This window comes from Akebia trifoliata, chromosome 8, assembly GCF_017979445.1.
Source record: "Akebia trifoliata isolate Shusen 1 chromosome 8, ASM1797944v1, whole genome shotgun sequence".
NCBI classification, from domain to species: domain Eukaryota; kingdom Viridiplantae; phylum Streptophyta; class Magnoliopsida; order Ranunculales; family Lardizabalaceae; genus Akebia; species Akebia trifoliata.
The window spans coordinates 1711479-1729850 of NC_141382.1; the positions used below are offsets into that span (position 1 = coordinate 1711479).

Genomic DNA, 18372 nt, shown 5'->3' on the forward strand with positions numbered 1-18372 from the left:
AAAGATTCACTAGAAATTAGAAGTTGAAATTTTTCTTACATAATTATTCTATATTGACTAAAAAGACATTCATCTCACGTGGTAGTGCGTGTAAAATCATAGATTTTTTACCTCAAGATATAAGGAAAAAAACCCAATAGTTCTATGGACATTACCTTGTCAGATGAGTGTCTTTTTTTAGTCATTTCAACATTTTTCTTACTAAACTCCCCTTAACTTTAAAATTTAGCAAAATTACAACTCTCACCTAAAAATTGTCTTACAATAGTTCGTCCATTTCTTGGGCCATGTGGATTCTTTTTAGGATTTTTACTCCTTGAGATGTGTGAGATCCTTGAACAAATCAATTAATTTATGATCCTACGACATTGCTCTCTGGACCCTTGATCTCACGACCATTCTCCCTGGGATGTCGTTGACAAGATAAGTTTATAATTTCTTGAAGGTTGAAGGAATAAGAATGAGGCCCCAATGTGATGCTTATCAAAGGTCCTCCAAAGATTAAGTTAGTAAAGAATGTAAAAAGTAGAGTAAACAAATAAATCTTTGGGTGGGGGAAAAAGATGAATAGTGTGTTGCAGGGAGATTCTTTATTTTGTGTGTGTGAGAAATGATGTTTTTTCTATACCCTCTCTTAATCTTTAAGAGGGGTTTTATAATCCCGAGTCTAGAACATATGTCACCACGTGGTTGGTCCAGGTGTATTGCCAAATATGATATGAGCTGGTTATGAATTGTTGATTCTATCTTCGAATTTCACACACATACTTCATTAATACTAATATTTGAGTTAGATTTTAAGTGTTTCAATGCATTAATTGTTGAGATGATTTGATTTAACTGTTTGAGGAGGAAGAGAATATCGTATTTAATGCAAAGATATAAGGCATTATTGAATTTTTTTCGTCATAAATTATTTATCTTATTATACACAAGGTATCCCTATTCAAATTAACGAAATTTCACTATGAAATGCTATTTTAGTTGATCTAACTTTCTGACCTCCAATATCTATTTTTTGCTCCGGCTTAGATGATTGTTTTCTAGGCTAGCTATTTTATTTTTTGAATTCAATAGTTTGCTAAATCGATGCTATACCACCCAAGTTAGGACTGTTTTTGGATCTTGTTAGTTGATGTCTGATATGTAGACTGAATTACGAATTAAACATGTCCTTATCTTGGGGTGTGACATAAATGGGCTCTACATGCCATCTAAACCAATCATCCAAGCTCCCAAGGTGTAATGATATTTCATGTTAGTCATCTTATGATCAATATTTTAAGAATCATGGCAAAGTCCAGCCTAATGATAGTCAATCTCCAGTTAGTGACATCGAAGGATGAACGTAGAATATATCTAATTGATAAAGGAGCTGTGTCAAAAACACCTACAAAAATCCTAAAATGAAAGAGACATGTTTGAAAATATGAATGTCTTTTAAAAAGGAAAAATTTCTAGCGGTATGACCGATCTACAGAAATGGGCGGTGAAGAGGAGAGTGGGAAGAATGTGGTAGGACCCACGAAAACAAATAATATTAAATTAGTGGGGTCCATGGGCAAAGTTGTGCTAATTAATCTAACCTCCACTGTTTAAATCTCCCCATAAATACCCCCCTCACTCTCTCCTCCTCATAACTCTCTCTCCTCTCCGTCTCTCTTTGTTTCAAATTTCAATCTTTAGAGTTTGAGACTTCTCTTGAAGTTCTGTTCTGTTTTTAGGTTTAATTTTTAAGACGAGGAGAATATGGTGAAGGACACTGAAGTTACCGAGCAAACTGGGCTTGCGGGAAAGGATTACCACGACCCACCTCCAGCACGATTGATTGATAAAGAGGAATTGGCGAGTTGGTCTTTTTACAGGGCTCTAATCGCCGAGTTTATTGCAACTCTTTTGTTCCTTTATATAACGGTGTTAACGGTGATTGGGTACAAGAGACAGACTGATCTAACCATGAATGGTGATGAGTGTGGTGGGGTTGGTATACTTGGGATTGCTTGGGCTTTTGGTGGTATGATCTTTGTTCTTGTTTACTGCACTGCTGGTATCTCTGGTATGTCTCTCTTTCTCTCTAATTTTTTTAATTTTTAATTTTTTTTTTTTATAGATTTGTTTGATTCAAATAAACATATTTTTCTTATTATTTTTCTTTTTTTTTTTTAACCTTCAAAACATTTCTTTTTTATTTTATATATTTTATTTTAGATTATGAGTGCAAGTTTTGGGTAATGTTTTAGATACCCTTGTGTTTTCGAACTGATGATAGACTACTCTACTGTGGTCTTCTACGCTAGATCTATAGAAAATGACTGTACTACCCTTGTCATAAATCTCTTGACCAAAAAATTTGTTTTCTGTATTTCATATTTCCATTTGTATGTATATTGCGTTTCAAGTTGAAAGTTGATCATTTTTTAAAAATGGATTTTGTCAAAATGATCATCGTTTCTTCCTTGCTTAATTTGATGAATTACTTAATTTTCTCTACTATTTCGTTAAAGATGACTTTGCCGTGATTTTCAAGAAAAAAAATGGTGCACTTTCAACAAACACTCGGTTTGGATTGAGAGAGAAAGGGAGAGAAGAGAAGATAAAGGAATCAGTTTTCTCTCCATTTCTGTTGTTTGGGAAGTTAAGTGAGAGATCGAGAAGAGAAAATTGATGGAAAGAGATGGAGAGAAGTATTAGAGAAAACTGTCAATTTTTGTTTTCTCCCAAATCGGAAAGAAAGTTACTTTCTCTTCTCTTCTCTCCATTTCTCTCCATCCAAACAGAGTGTAAAAGAAATCACGATTGAAGGTATGATCGAAGTTATGAAAAAAAAATCAACAACTTTTTCTTTTAAGAGGTTGAAGATAAGGGTAAAGAATCAATGTTTGCCAAAAAAATTAAAGTTTTCAACAATAAGGTTTAGTAGATGATAAAGCATGAATATTTGCAAAAAAAAAAAAAAAAATCAAGATTTTCTTATTCAAGAGGTTGAAGATAAGGGTATTTCAGACATTTTACATTAAGCAGATGGTCGTGGGTATGCAACTAGTTTGAAAACCTTTCTGTCTCAAATATTCTCTAAAATTTAGAGGGCTACGTTAAAAGGATTTTGTTAGTTAAATGCAATAAATATTAAATACACTTTGATTTTTCTTTTTTGACCAAAATGCCCTCAGATTCCAAATCCTAAAGTGTATTTATTGCACCTCACAATTCTGACGTGGACATGGATATATAATCGTAGGAGGTGGTGTTTAATCGTATCACGAGGAAACACATCTATAGTTATGTGAACATTTATATATATATAGCGCACGTTAGTATATTGACAAGATTATTTTTCTACTATGCGCACAGGAGGACATATTAACCCAGCAGTTACGTTTGGGTTGTTCCTAGCTCGCAAGGTTTCTCTAGTCCGAGCCGTGTTGTACATAGTGGCTCAGTGCGTTGGAGCCATCTGTGGCGTTGCCTTGGTTAAGGCCTTCCAGAAGCCTTACTATGTCCGCTACGGTGGTGGGGCCAACCAGCTTTCTGTTGGATATAGCAAGGGCACAGGATTAGCGGCTGAGATCATCGGTACTTTCGTCCTTGTCTACACTGTCTTCTCTGCTACTGATCCCAAGAGGAGCGCCAGAGACTCCCATATCCCTGTAAGTACTGGATCACTTCCCTACCTCCAATTTTAGTTACTAACATGCGCACCAGTGCATGATAGTGATCGCCTCTTCAAATCCTTGGCTACTTGTGTGGTGGTTGTTTAACTTTGTAGTCCTTGGCCCACAAGGGTGACTTTTTTTTGTTTGTTTGTTTTCTCATTGATGTGTTGGGTTGTGTCTAACGTGAGCCGTGGGGGTCAATCTTCCTCGGTCCAAAGAGAAAAATCCAAAATGAGAACCACTGTTGTTGAGTGTGACAGTTATTAGAGATAGGTTATGGTTAGTGTTGGTGACCGATTTAGCGCATGTTAGCAAGCATCAGTGTTATTGGGTATAACGTGTTGAAGTAACTTCATAGACTTCCTTCAACCTTTATGTGGACAGTCTAACATGAGACCATGTGGAACAATAAAAGAGCGGACCCTACATGTAGTTATTAGTCAAAAACTTGACTGACTCAGATATCCACGTAACCAAGTCAAGTCCATAACTTTGCTTGTGTCGTGTCGACTTGAATCAGTCAAACTCAAATACATATATATTAAAAATAAGAATAACCATGAATGCACTGGGTCTTGATATGGGATTGGGTACGTGGCCGACATGGCAAAGGCACAGAATCATACATCTTTTTCCCGTGCATCCTGATGAAAAAATCTGTGGTACCCAACAGCGTGCATTCATCACGACTCTAAGAATAATGATGAATGCATGTGATCTTAGCACGCATCCCAATGAAAAAGATTTATGATTCTGTGCTCTTGCCACATCATCAGTGTATTCAAACGTGTACCAAGACTGCGTGCATTCATCAGGACTCTAAGAATAATGATGAATGCATGCGGTCTTAGTATGCGGTTGGATACACGAGGGCACAAAACCGCACATCTTTTTCTTATGTATCGTAATGAAAACGATCTATGGTTCTGTGCCCTTGCCTTGTCAGCCGTGTACCAAGACTGCCTATGTTCATCACAACTCATATTAATTTTGGGTTGTGTTAATGTATGCCCTTAGGACACATTAAAATGCATTAAATATACCGAACAAGCACATTTGGGTATTTTTGGTAAAAGAAAAAATTGAGCGCAGTTTCGATACAAAAATCAGATCCGCCACCCCAAGTTCTTTGGCAATAGAAGCTCTCTTTTGAAATTAATGGATTTGGTTCCATTAAAACCCAATCTTAGTCTAGTGGCCAAATTTTGAGTCAATATTGAGTAGTAAAACTATGGCTTAAATGGTAAAGTGGTTTGATGATATTGTGCTCTACTGGCAAATGATTTTTATTTATCAGTCTTGACTCAAGAAAAATGGGTCCCGTCCATTTGATTTCGCATTTACATGATTGGGATTATGTATTTTTTCTTGTTTATTTTTTTTTTGTTCAACTTAATCTGGAAATGATTTGGTATTGATTTACCTCCGCAAGTTTTTCACTAAATTGGGAACATTTTCCACACTGTTGAATTAAAATGATGAATTATAGCTTGGTCTGGTACACAACATGTTCGATTATACCAATTTCCACTCAAAACTCAACTAATTCTATTAGATTTAATTGAATGTTGAGTTGAATCGATGGTAGAATTACCCCTTAAAAAAATTTAATAGTGTTGGATTGATTCATACGACACTAATATTTATTCGACTTGCTCGAGTTATAATTCACAATTTGATCATAATTGATTGACTGTTTTGCATCTCTTAGGTCTTGGCACCACTTCCAATTGGATTCGCTGTTTTCATGGTTCACCTTGCCACGATCCCGATAACTGGTACTGGTATCAACCCAGCTAGGAGTCTTGGAGCTGCTGTGATCTATAACAAAGAGAAAGCATGGGATGATCAGGTAATTCAAGTTTGAAACTTTATTGAAATTCTTGGTGTGATTATATTAGTCCTCATAGGTTTATATAGATGAGGGTGTTAACAATATTCCACATATACCGAAATTGGTTCCGATTCTATAAGATAGACAAATATTTTTGAATAAAAAAACTAATTAACATGTAATTCCTCGCTTGATTCTTTATACCAACAAAATGAATTATTCAAACGAATTAAACTTTTGAAAAGAATGTGAAAAAAACGAAATATCAGAGACAGTGAAAATCACACAGAACACAAGAATTTACATGATTTGGTAGTATGCCTACATCCATGGATCAAAACAAGAACAATCACTATTTTCTCTTAAATTTCTCAGTCCTACAAATCTCTACTTATAAAGCTGCGAGTTGCATCCCCACAACTCTAAGTAGTGCAATAGAGTAAAAGACATTTCAAACACAACAAAGAAAACCTTGGGAAATTAGGATATGGAGTCTTTTTCTTTGTTGTTAAGATTGACAAGGAAAAAGTGAAATATAAACAAGGAAAAAGTGAAATATAAACAATCACATTCTCTTTAGATTCTAATTTTAACTAAATTAAGTAAATTTACTTATAATTATCTAATTTATCAATATTTTATTAGACTATGCAAAATGTCCTATATAAATTACAAGTAAAACAAATCCACTATCGGGAACCTGATGAAGACCTGATTCTGAACTCTAAGATGGCTATCAAGATTCGAACTGAAAAATATTTGGGTTCATGATGATCGACCCAAAATTTGCTCCGATATGTCACATTATTGGTCAATTGGGTAGCCATTGTTACCCTTAATATATAATCGGGTGTACAAATATGGAAAGACAATCAACTCAATCCAACATAATCTATATGATTAATGTTATTTGATATTATATAGTACATTCATTTATCTGATATCTCCAGTAGTAATATCACTTCTTAATAGTTGTGTATTCTCTATCACAGTGGATCTTCTGGGTTGGACCTTTCATCGGTGCTGCTATTGCTGCTTTCTACCACGAGTTCATCTTGAGAGCCTCGGCGATTAAGGCTCTTGGATCTTTCAGGAGTAACCCCCACGTCTAAATTTTGAGTAATTTGGGTCTATATCGAGGAAATGATTAAGAGGATGAGATAATTTTTCCACAGAATAATTTATAAGAAGGATTACCTCTTAGCCTTGTCTATCTCTTTAACTAGTTTGAGGGCTGTTGAATTGTAAATTATCTCTTTTAGGGAGGGAGTTATTTGCATGACCCCTTGTGTTCTTAGCACTTGATTTGAATGAATCTACTCTTTTTTAAGAATCTGTTGGCATTTTTTTTTTCTTTATTTTTAGTTTTCCTTCCTTAGCTCATCATTCTGCCTAGTTTACTCTCTCTCTCTCTCTCTCTATATATATTTATACCTATTTTTGATATACAAAATATAAATAAATTTTATATATTTAAAAAAATTTGATATATATCTTTAGCATTATGATGAGAGAAGATCGAGTAGAATTGACTCGAGACTAATTTTGGATCTCACAAATGTCTCCATCTTTACATTTAAACTTAATATAATTAGGGTCATTTTGGTTAAAAAAATATGAAAATTACATCTAAACCCAGGGGGATTGGTTCAATGACAATTTCAAACATATAAGCGATTAATGCTCTTAGGTTGTGAATTCGATACCAAATATGAGCATTAATTCCTCAGGGGCAACCCACAAAGACGCACCCACACTTGGTGTGTGTGATGTATGGGAATTGCACATGACTCGGGACTGGTCATTTGACATGATCATGGTCTATGAACTGGGCAAAATCAAGATTCAGGCCCGATCCACTGTCTATAGAGATGTCCGGTTATAAAAAAATAAAAAATAAAAATATTGCATCTTACTACCCTAAAATCACATTAGTTAGTTTTCAAAATTAATAAAAAATAATCAAAAAGTCTTTAATCAATGTTTTAAGTTATAGATAAACCCTTTTGATTTATGTGTTGTGTACACGCCACCTTTTAATACAATCTTGTAGGCAAATTTCCCACAATTTAGTTGACAATGGAGTATCTAATCGAGATAAGATTAATCTGGTCATAATCAATTCTAGATGTAATAAAATTTGATCCTTAATTGAATCTAATCTACAATTCAAATTTGAAATTATCACATGGGGATCCATTTACATACCTATTCATGTTACTTTATGAAGTAATTAATATTTTTTTTTCCATTTCTTTTCGTTGAAGGCAAATTCAAGCCATCTCTCCATCAAATAGACGAAATGGAAAAATCTTGATAGATTCCTAATGTGTTGAATCTCTTGAAAATCTACACAGATCCCTAACATTGTGAGGTTTCGAACATTTGACCTACTTTTCCTGAGGGGCTTATCAAAATTGGTTTCAGTTAGAATAGTCTTGTTTATTATAATTATCTTACTATTTCTACTACAATATCATTGGTAATAAATTTTCTGAACGGATCACCATGTGACATTCAAAAACATGATCCAATGCCATGGGATGGTAGAGGATAAAATTCTATGAACAAAAAAAATTATTTTTCATCATTAAGATTTTAAATCTTAAAATTAAAATTTGTGGGCAAGGAAGTGCGGGTAAGAAAGAGGTGTCCATTGGATAGGCCACTTCCCCTAACAAGTACAGCAAAGGTGAGACCTACGGTACTGTTGTTGTTTAACTCAAGCGAATGTTGAAACAGACTTCCTTTGACAGTCCATTCGACACTGTGCTGACGTGGCAGAATGGAGAGGACTATAGATTTTTTTCCTTGTCACTTGAGGAAAGTAATCTAGTTAAACAGTTGATCTTGATCAAAATGATTTTTTTTATTTTTTTCTCTGAGTAGTGATAACATGACTACCCACGTGGCATACTCAATCGACTCCCCTTTGGAGTGGGGTGTGTCAGAACCATAGTCTTTAGTTCTCCATGAATCTGTGTACTTGGGTATACCGAAGAAAATAAATTTATAGTTCTGGCACACTCACGTCAAGGGATTTGATTGAGTATACCACGTGGGTGTGTCAGAAAAACTCATTAAGCGATCAACTGTACACCTAAACCAATTAACGAGGGAGAGAGAGAGGAGTCGTTTAAATCACAGTCACTTTCAAGTTTCAAGACTCATCTTCCTTCAGGGGGTGTGGCCAAACATGGTCCATCCCATAGCAGAAGCCAACGAAAAGAGTCCATTCGGCTCACTCACACCCTCCGAGTTCTACACACGCCATTCAGTCACTCACTCCTCCGAGTTCATCACCAATCCAAGAGGCCTTAAGCTCTTCACACAATCTTGGACTCCACTCCTTCCAACCAAAACAATCGGCATTGCTGCCCCAATCCATGGCTACACGGGCGAGTCAAGCTGGCTCCTCCAACTCACCGCGGTCCATCTCGCCAAATCAGGTTTCGCCACGTGTGCAATCGATCACCAGGGTCATGGATTCTCCGAAGGTCTTCATGGCCTGATGACTCACATCCCTGACATGAACCCTGTTATAGACGACTGTGTCAACTTCTTTGACTCGTTCCGGTCCAAATACCGTCAATCGTTTCCCTCCTTCATCTTCGCTGAGGCACTCGGTGGAGCGATCGCGCTTCTTATCCATCTACGCTGTAGGACGGAATCGTGTTATATGGGGCCATGTGAGGAATAAACCCCAAATTCAAACCTCCATGGCCGCTGGAGCATTTTTTGTCCATCGTAGCTTGCATAGCTCCCACGTGGGAAATGGTTCCAACTCGTGGATCGATACCACGCGTGTCATTCAAGGAGGAATGGAAAGGACGATTAGCTGTATTGAGCCCGAGACGCCACAAGGCTCGACCACGCGCGGCTACTGCATTGGAGCTTATGAGGGTGTGTAAGGAGGTGAAGGGGAGATTCGAAGAGGTGACGATTCCGTTTCTGATCGTACATGGTGGTGAAGACAAAGTGTGCGATCCGGCTCTAGTGGAGGAGCTTTATCAACGCGCCGCTAGTAAGGATAAAACGATTCGGGTGTATCCGGGTATGTGGCATCAACTGATTGGTGAACCTGAGGACAGTGTGGAGTTGGTCTTTGGAGATGTGGTGAAGTGGCTTCGAGAACGAGCTGAGCGAGCCGCCACGTCTGATGATGCTGGATCACTAGGTGGAGGTGCTCTCCCTCATGCGTCGGATGACGCATAATGGGTGGATTTAACTTAATATTTTAAAAATAGGGACAATTAAAAAAAAAAAAAAAAAAAAAAAAGTATTTATCAAAACAAAATATTTAAAAAAGATACAAAACCGGTCTTTTAAAGACGATTTTTCTCTCTCTCAATTTTTCTCAACACATTCTTTCTCCTCTAAATTTAAAAAAAAATGAAATTTTTTTTTAAAAACCGATCTTTCAAAGACCGGTTTTTCTCTCTCTTCATTCATTTCTCTCACCATTTCTCTCTTTTCTATTTTTACAAAAAAAAAAAAAACGATTTTTTTTTTTTTTTAAGTTTTCTCTCTCTTCATTCATTTCTCTCACTCCTTTTCTCTCTCCTAAAAAAACGAATTTTTTTTTTTCTCTCTTCATTCATTTCTCTCACCCCTTTCTCTTTCCTATTATTAAAAAAAAACGAATTTTTTAAAATAATAGAGGAGAGAGAAATGGTGAAAGAAATGAATGAAGAGAGAGAGAGAAAAAAATCGATCTTTAAAAGATCGGTTTTAAAAAAAATTTCATTTTTTTAAATATTAGAGGAGAGAGAATGTGTTGAGAAAAATGAGGAGAGAGAAAAATCGGTCTTTGAAAGACCGGTTTTGTATCTTTTTTGAAATATTTTAAAAATTGAATTTGTTTTGATAAATACTTTTTTTTTTGTATTTTTTTGATAATTGTCCCTTTAAAATATATTTTAATAATGTAGGGTATCCCTCATTCCCACATTGTTTTGGGGTAAGGAGTATGTATTAATTTAAAATATTATTCTATAAATTATAAATCTTAAATAAATTTGAAGATATTAATCCCGTAAATGGATAATTTGCATGTAGATAATTGGATGTGAATTTTAGGAAATTATGTGTTTCAAATTTTTTTGTTTTTAAGTTAAAAAAGTAAAAAATAAAAATAGATCACATTAGTAGAAAATACTTTCTCAAAGAGTTTGATCATATGAGGAGGATTAAAGAGTTGACATTGTATACACCCAGAAACCCTCCTCCCACCTCAACACATGCCACGTAAGCCATAATCCAACAAATTTTAAAAAGGAGATATTTTAGGGATCAATCCCTTGAAATGTGACTAACGTGACATGTGGAGGGTTTCAATCCTCCACCATGGGTGCATAGGATCCTGCCTTGAGGATTAAAATCCTCTTCCTACACCCAAATACATGCCAAGTAATCCAAACAAATTCAAAAAGGTGATATTTTAGGTGTTAAGTCCTTTTTTTTTTGACAGGATGCAAGTGTATAACAATTAAATATGATAATTTTATGTGGATGTGCATATAGAGATTCGAAGGAATGTGAGTTCGGGAGCAAATCTAATCGCCCTTACCGTCTTATCTAACCCCAGATGCTAATTCTTTATATTATGGCTTATGTGATGTGTATTTGGGTGTGGGAGGAGGGTTTTAATCCTCCACCTTGGGTGATGCATCCAATCCAGAAAAGGGTTTTGTTAACATTTGCCCCAAAGGTATTTATAAGTATTTTGAAAAAAAAAAAAAACATAGATGGATTATAAGTATTTGGAGGTATTTATGGTAAAATAAAATAAAATCTTTTGAGGTCATTTTTAAGTAGGAAATTTCCAAGGTGTATTTATTGCCTTGAAATATAGGATTAAACATTTAGAGAAATGCTTGGCACCCTAACTGTTACTTGTTACACCTCAATTTCTCCAATTATTTATTTATTTTTTTAATGAAAGGTCAACATGGTAAAGGCAGACCTAGACCAGCTACAACCTTAAGAAAGGAAAACCCCTATGATCCTTATCAATGATAGAATTGAGGTTACAAGGGAGAACTCCACTATCTATTTCAGAACATTCCATAGAGTCTTGGGAGGATGCAAGATAATTTGCTGCTTGATTAGCTTCCCTGAAAACATGGTTGAAGGTGTACGTACCTGTGGAAACTAGGAAGAAACCTTCTAATAGAAAGAACTACGTGTATAACACTCCATGGAGTACCCCATCGGTCGTTAATAATATTGATAGCCATTAATGAGTTTGCTTGATCCGAATGTTGAGGCAATCTTTTGCGATACATAACTTAAGCCCTTCAGGGATAGCTTTTATTTTGTGATAAATGATTAAGATTGGGTTCACCTGGCGTGCAATAGCAGCAATTACCATTCCTTTATGGTCTCGAATGATAGCTCCAAGACCACCTCGAGTGTTTGAGAATGAGCCATCAGTGTTGAGTGTCCACGTGCCGATGTCTGGCTTTGGTCTAAGAGTAATAAACTCTCCTAGGTAGAGAGAAGGTCGCATTAAATTCCCAAGCTTGAAGGAAGTGGTAATTGTAGTTAGTTCCTCGATCTCTTTCAAAGAATCTTCCAACATTAACCGAATTTCTTCTTGAACCATAGAGACAATAGTGTTGTGGTTGTTAAATTTATTATGAAATATCCTGTTGCTCCTCTCTCTCCACAAGTGATAGATGAAAGCACAGAAAATAACTTTTTTGATATCTTGAATGGTTGAGTTGCCCTTGAAGTTAGATGCAGCCCACATCACCTCTTCTTCCCAATTGCCCAAGGTAGGATTGTGCATATATCTCTTAAGGATTTCAGTCCATAGTTGCCTAGAATAAGAGCAGCCATTGAATAAATGGTTCATGTCTTCTTCATGTTTGCCACAAAGTTTGCAAGAAACCTCAACTCTTAACCCCTAATCTTAAAGGTTAAAACATATTATTAAAACATTACAAAGATTTGACTAAAGTTATTAATCAACCTTACAAGATATTCTAAACTCATTTAAACAATTCCAGTAGTAGTTGGCAACTAGGATTAGGCACATATAAAATCCTAATTTTAAAAATGTAAGTCAAATATGAAAAAATAAAATAAAAAACCCTTTTACTTATTCTCAACTATTCACTTATTTTTTAAATTAGGATATAATAAATAAAACTTGGGGTGAAAATTGCAGCTCTCAACATTTAAGAGACCTTTCTTGGGGCGGACCTCAAATCTATGTACTATATACAACACTATCCAAAAGTTGAAACAATTCCCCCAAAAACTTATTTTTTCAATTTTATTATAAATTCTCTTTTCACAAAAATGTTTCTTTTAAATGACAAGGGTGGGGATCAAAAAAATTCCATTTCATTAAATTTTAAATAAACTCTAATGTGTCTAATGAATGTATGCAACTTCTTCCAAGTTTACTCCTTGAAAATTTACATTAAATGTGCTAACTTAACCATCGAAGGTGTTTACAGAGAGAACCATTGAAGTAAATGGATTACATATTGAAGGGTGTAGATCAATTAGAGTAAAAAACCTACTATAAAATTATCCACCCTCTACAAAGATTTATAAAAGATAATGAAATTTATTATATCATTGATAAATTTGGAGGTCCAACTAAAAATCAATTGGTAATGAGTAGAAAGTCCTAAGAGCTTATAAGGAGAAAGACAAAACAATTTAACAAGCTCCCGCACATGTGGGCAAGGCTGGGTCAAAGCGTGTGGAGATATGAACTGGATAACATGGAGGAAAGAAAGCCTTACTCTGATACCATGATAAATTTGGGGATCCCACTCAAAACCGATTGACAATGAATGGAGAGGCTAAAAGCTTATAAGAAGAGAGACAAGGCAATTTTTGTCCGATGTGGGACTAAAGTCAACACTTATCTTTTAATGTTTCAAAACAAATTTCAACATAATTAGATATTAAATATTATTAAAAAATATGAAGTTATCCCATTTTCTCTCAATCTTTATATACTAATAAATAGTGATTGTGATTTAATCTTATTCTGCATTTTGAGAATATTTTTTCTTAATTACCTATTATCTTCTCCATTTAATGAAATAATACTCTTCTTTTCTTTCCTCTTCATCCTTTTTTTTTTTTCTTTTTCCAATGAATACTACTATAGCATTCTATATTATATTTTCTCTTCTCTCTACTTTCCAATGATATCACTCCAATTTTATGATCAAATTTGTTGTTGTGTATCAATCTGAAAATTCCTATTGTGAGGAACACAAGAACTGTTTTTTGTGGGAGGACCTCTCATCAAACTTGGACTGAATTCAAATCTCTTTCTTTAATTCATAAATCTATCCTCACTTAACATGGCATGTTAATATTTCTTTGGAGATTTCAGATCCTCTTAGCACATAACATACTCATTAATATTATGACTTGCAAATGAGTACTTGCACCAATGACTTGGTGCAAGAGGTGCAACTTAATTTGGTTCAAACCAAGAATTGAGCAAACCAATAGTTTTGGGTTAGTTTGATTCCATTTAGAATAAGTTGCAGTTGGATTATGGGTGTAAAAAAATGTATAACAGATCAATTCGGTTCTACGCTTCATTATAAAAACGAATCAAACCTGTATAAAATAAATAAATAGATATATTAATTTATTACGGATGGGAGCAAGAAGCAAGGTGGAGGATGATCAATTTTTTTTTTTCATTGTGATTACTACTTAGGACTTAGGGGCTAGAATATATTTTAATTACTTATTAGAAGAAATATTTCATGCTTATTATTTATTTCACTTTTTTTTTCTTTCATTAAAATATAGGGTAAATTACCATTTCGTGAGCTGAATTTACTATTTCGGCTGACTGTTCATTTTAATTTTCAAAATGTGAACATGTGCAAAATCGCAGATTTAAAGTGATAAATTCGCTGATTTTTTCCTCCAAAGTGACAATCTTGTTAAAAGTAGTGAAACCTATGAGATAATCACTTGAAACCTGCAAGATTGTCACTTTAAAACATTCGATATTGTAACTGTTCACATTTTAGTAATTAAAATGAACAATGAGCCAGAATCTTAAATTCATCAAAGTTGGTCACATTTTTGTAAATATCTCTAAAATATATCTTGGTTAAAGCAAGTTTAAAGGCCTTCCAAAAAACAAAAAAAAGGTTTATAGGATATTGAAAACCCATAGAATCAACCAACATGATTTCAGTTTGGTTTGATTGGATTTTACGGTCTATTCGGTTCAATTTTGGTTCTTGTTTAGTGGAACCGGCCTAGGTCGAATCGATTTAGCTCTAAACCAAAAAAAATTGCACCCCTACATAATGCCATATGCAGCGTAAACAAAGTAAATCCAAAACTCAATGGCTTAACCATCTTTTCCGACAGTTTTTCTCTCCATGTAACTAATGGAACGATTTTATTTCGAGTCATGATAATCTTACTACCCCACGTGGCACACTCAATCAATTCTCCTCACATGACAAGTTCTGGAGCCACATATCTTACTACACATTTTTAAGTATAGATTTGTGACTCTGAACTTATCACGTCAGGAGAGTCGATTGAGTGTGTCACGTGGGGTAGTCAGATTATCAAGATTCTTTTATTTCAATACACAGTAATACAGTATCATGCATTCAATATGTTCATCTGCAATCTTTAAGTTTTTCGATAAATGATATATACATAATATAAATATATAACATATATCTTTAAATAAAATATTTATAATATAATTTAAATAGAATATATAATAACCATCCAATAATTTTTATATTTTAATTGGCAAATATGGAATGCATGAAATCAATGAGGTCTTAAAGTTCCCAACAAACTTCCCATCTGTCTACCAATCGAAACTTAAAACTCACAATAAAAGCAAGGAGTGGTAGGTCGCCAATGCTAGCTATATGTCGTGATCATAATAAGTATTCTCTTTACCAATCCATAATATTATTATATTTTAATTAAAAATATTTTCAAAGTATATTATTTTGAAGTAATAATTTTTTAGTTTGAACAAATTCGCTAATATGATGTCTATTCTCTCTCATTTTCATTTTTTTCAATTTACTTGGTTTTTCAGAAAAAAATTTCAATAAAATGTAGATGTTCTACCAATTGAAACCATTCCTACCAAGTAGGAACAGAAAATATTCCCTTACTAGGGATAAGTAAAGTTAGTAATCGAGACAATCAGATCTGTTTTGACCTAATTCAACCCAAATAAATTAAACTTGATTCGAAAACATAGGTAGATCGGCTCCCAAGGCCGGCCTCTCTATGTCTTCTTCAAGGTGGTTATGCCACTAAGGCTGACCCATCTATGTTTTTCTTCAAGATGCATTCAACCTACTTGGCCAACCCTTCGACTTTTTTTTTTTCTCAAGGTGATTCGACTTCTTTGGTTGACTCCTCTATCTTATACCACCAAGGTAAAACAAACATAAAACCCGAAAGAGTTACAAAAGTATATAGGACTTAAAATGGGACGGATTTTATCTAAAATCTGAGTGATCTGAATCCAAATTTAGTGGGTTCGGATCTTTCAAGTATATCGAAAAAATTATTTAACACTATTTTGAGTCCGTTGCTTTCAACTTAGTAGTAATCCTTTGTATACATATCTAAATTTTCCTACCAAATATTGTTGTTGAAGATGAATGATCTTGTTTATTAAAAAAAATCAAGGATTAAAGAGGATTAATTTTGAGAAAGAAAATAAAATATAGGCAAAGATGACTGATTTTTGGAAGAAAATCAAATAAGATTTTTTAATAGATTAAAAAACTAGATACATAGAAGACTTTGAAGATTGCCGTTTTTTAGAAGAAAAATAAACTTACAAATGACTGGTTTTGAAAAGGTAAAACAAGGACAAGACAAAGAAATGAACTAAAGTTGCAAGTGTCTCGTTTTGAAAAGAAAAAAAAGGTCTTATTTTATAGGAATCAGACACCGTACTGGATTGTGACTCTTATCTCCTCACCTTTTCAGGATTATTTAAGATAATAATCTTAGCAGAAAATGTACGGAATTCCCTCTTCTTTGAAATATAGATAAAATTTATTTATTTTTTCCCTTTCACCAAACAAATCGTTTTCAATCCTCATTTATCCTTCAATCTTAAAACTTCATTTCCTTCAAACTTCAATCCTCAATGTATGATAGGATTTTTGAGAAAGTAGATTATCATAGAATTTTGGGTAAAAAATTTAGGATTTCTTTCACAAAGGATTCTTGTTAAAACTAAAACAATTGATAAAAGATAAGATTCAATGAATTAAGACATTAAGATTGAAAGATGATTGGTTTTCGAAAGGAAAAAAAATAAAATAACGAAATAGGATTTTGTGAAAAATAAAAAGATAATAGACTTTTTTATATAAATAAATATGATTTTTCACAAAGATTATTTTAAGGTTGATAATGATGGATACTAGAAAAGGTTGACTCGACTAAACAATTTTATGAGACTTGTTAACACATGCAGGGACATTGGTTAAAGTGCAATAATACACTTTGGAAATTGGATTTTGATTTGAAATAACCTTGAAATTTTTTATTATTATCAAAATACCCTCATATTCCAATTTCTGAAGTGGATTTTTTGCACTTTTGGAGATTGGATTTTGATTTGAAAATGACCTTGAATTTTTTTTTTTGTTTTATCAAAATACCCTCATATTCCAATTTCTGAAGTGGATTTATTGTTCTTTACCTTGTATCCCAAAGGCACACGTTAACACAATCCCAATTTAATTTAAGGTGATTTAGACATACCTCTAAATTTTGCTGAATATTAGAGATTCTACTCCCTTTGTTTTTTCATTGATGGCATCCATTGACCTCATTCTTTTAAATAGATTAAGGGAAAAAAATTTTAATACCTCCATTTTTAATCTCCAGCTAAAAATCTAGATTTTTTTTCTTAAAAAATCAATCATTTTCAACTTCATTGAATAAAAACTTTAATCTTCATCATTTATCTTAAGATTGTATCCACTTCATGTCTTTAACATTCAAATCTTAAAGTAAAGATATAATTTTAGAGAAAATATAAAATGATGAAATTTTGGATAGAAAAATTTAAGATATTTTATAAAAGGACCAGATAGAAAATGACTGATGAAAATAATATTGAACAGATTAAAATTATCTTAAAGGTTGAGGGCGTGAAGATGATTAGTTTTGGAGGAGAAAAAACTGAGGTTTTGCCCTTTAGTCTATTCAGAAGACTGAGGTCAAGGGATGCATGTCATGAGTTTCAAAACATAAAAGTGAAGAGGTTGTTGATGTTCAATTTCTAATTTTTTTTCCCATCAATGAGTTACTTGTTTGATGCTTGAATTTCCATGACCGGGTGTATGTGAGTGACACGCATTAATAACGGTTGGTATCTGTTGGTGAAAAATCACAATATGCCGTACACGTGGTTAAGATATTACATGTACGGTTAGACCGTGATGGTTGGCATTTGTCAAACTATCATAGAGATTGATTCAAGAACCGTTAGCCGCTATGATCGAACGGACTAGAATCATAATCGACGAACCCTTATATTTTCAAATTGTTAACATGTACCCTTGTCCTAAGACTACTTAGAAGACTAACATGATGATGACCTAAATACCCCTTCGTTTTAATGAGTAAAAAAAATCCTCATTTTTTCCAAATGTCTTATATTCTACCCAATAAAATAAAATAAAAATCCAGGTTTGAACATTGAAAGAGATAAAATCTTAGGGTAGAAGAAGAAAAGAAAAAAAAAAAGAACCTAGAGATTGATAATGATTGATTTTGGGATAAAAATAAGCGTTAAGATCAGTTTCGCTTCCTATAACAACCAACAATGTCTACATGACACATATTATTTGGATTTAAAATACATAGGGC

At 33.8% G+C, this 18372-nt stretch overlaps 1 protein-coding gene and 1 pseudogene across 1 annotated transcript; both read left to right on the forward strand.

The window, feature by feature from the left end:
- Positions 1 to 1632: 1632 nt before the first annotated feature.
- LOC147395353 (putative aquaporin PIP2-5) lies at positions 1633 to 6820 on the forward strand. Its single transcript, XM_086450346.1, has 4 exons — positions 1633 to 2056; positions 3352 to 3647; positions 5365 to 5505; positions 6480 to 6820. The coding sequence occupies exons 1-4, from the start codon at positions 1750 to 1752 to the stop codon at positions 6597 to 6599; spliced, it is 864 nt and encodes a 287-aa protein (XP_086306472.1). The 5' UTR covers positions 1633 to 1749; the 3' UTR covers positions 6600 to 6820.
- A 1747-nt stretch (positions 6821 to 8567) lies between these two features.
- LOC147395354 (caffeoylshikimate esterase-like) lies at positions 8568 to 9732 on the forward strand (annotated as a pseudogene).
- The last annotated feature ends 8640 nt before the right edge of the window (positions 9733 to 18372 follow it).

Coding starts and splice junctions, on each gene's coding strand:
- LOC147395353 (XM_086450346.1), top strand. CDS start 1,750: ATGGTGAAGGACACTGAAGTTACCGAGCAAACTGGGCTTGCGGGAAAG. Junction 3,648..5,364: donor CCAGAGACTCCCATATCCCT/GTAAGTACTGGA, acceptor TGCATCTCTTAG/GTCTTGGCACCACTTCCAAT. Junction 5,506..6,479: donor AGAAAGCATGGGATGATCAG/GTAATTCAAGTT, acceptor TCTCTATCACAG/TGGATCTTCTGGGTTGGACC.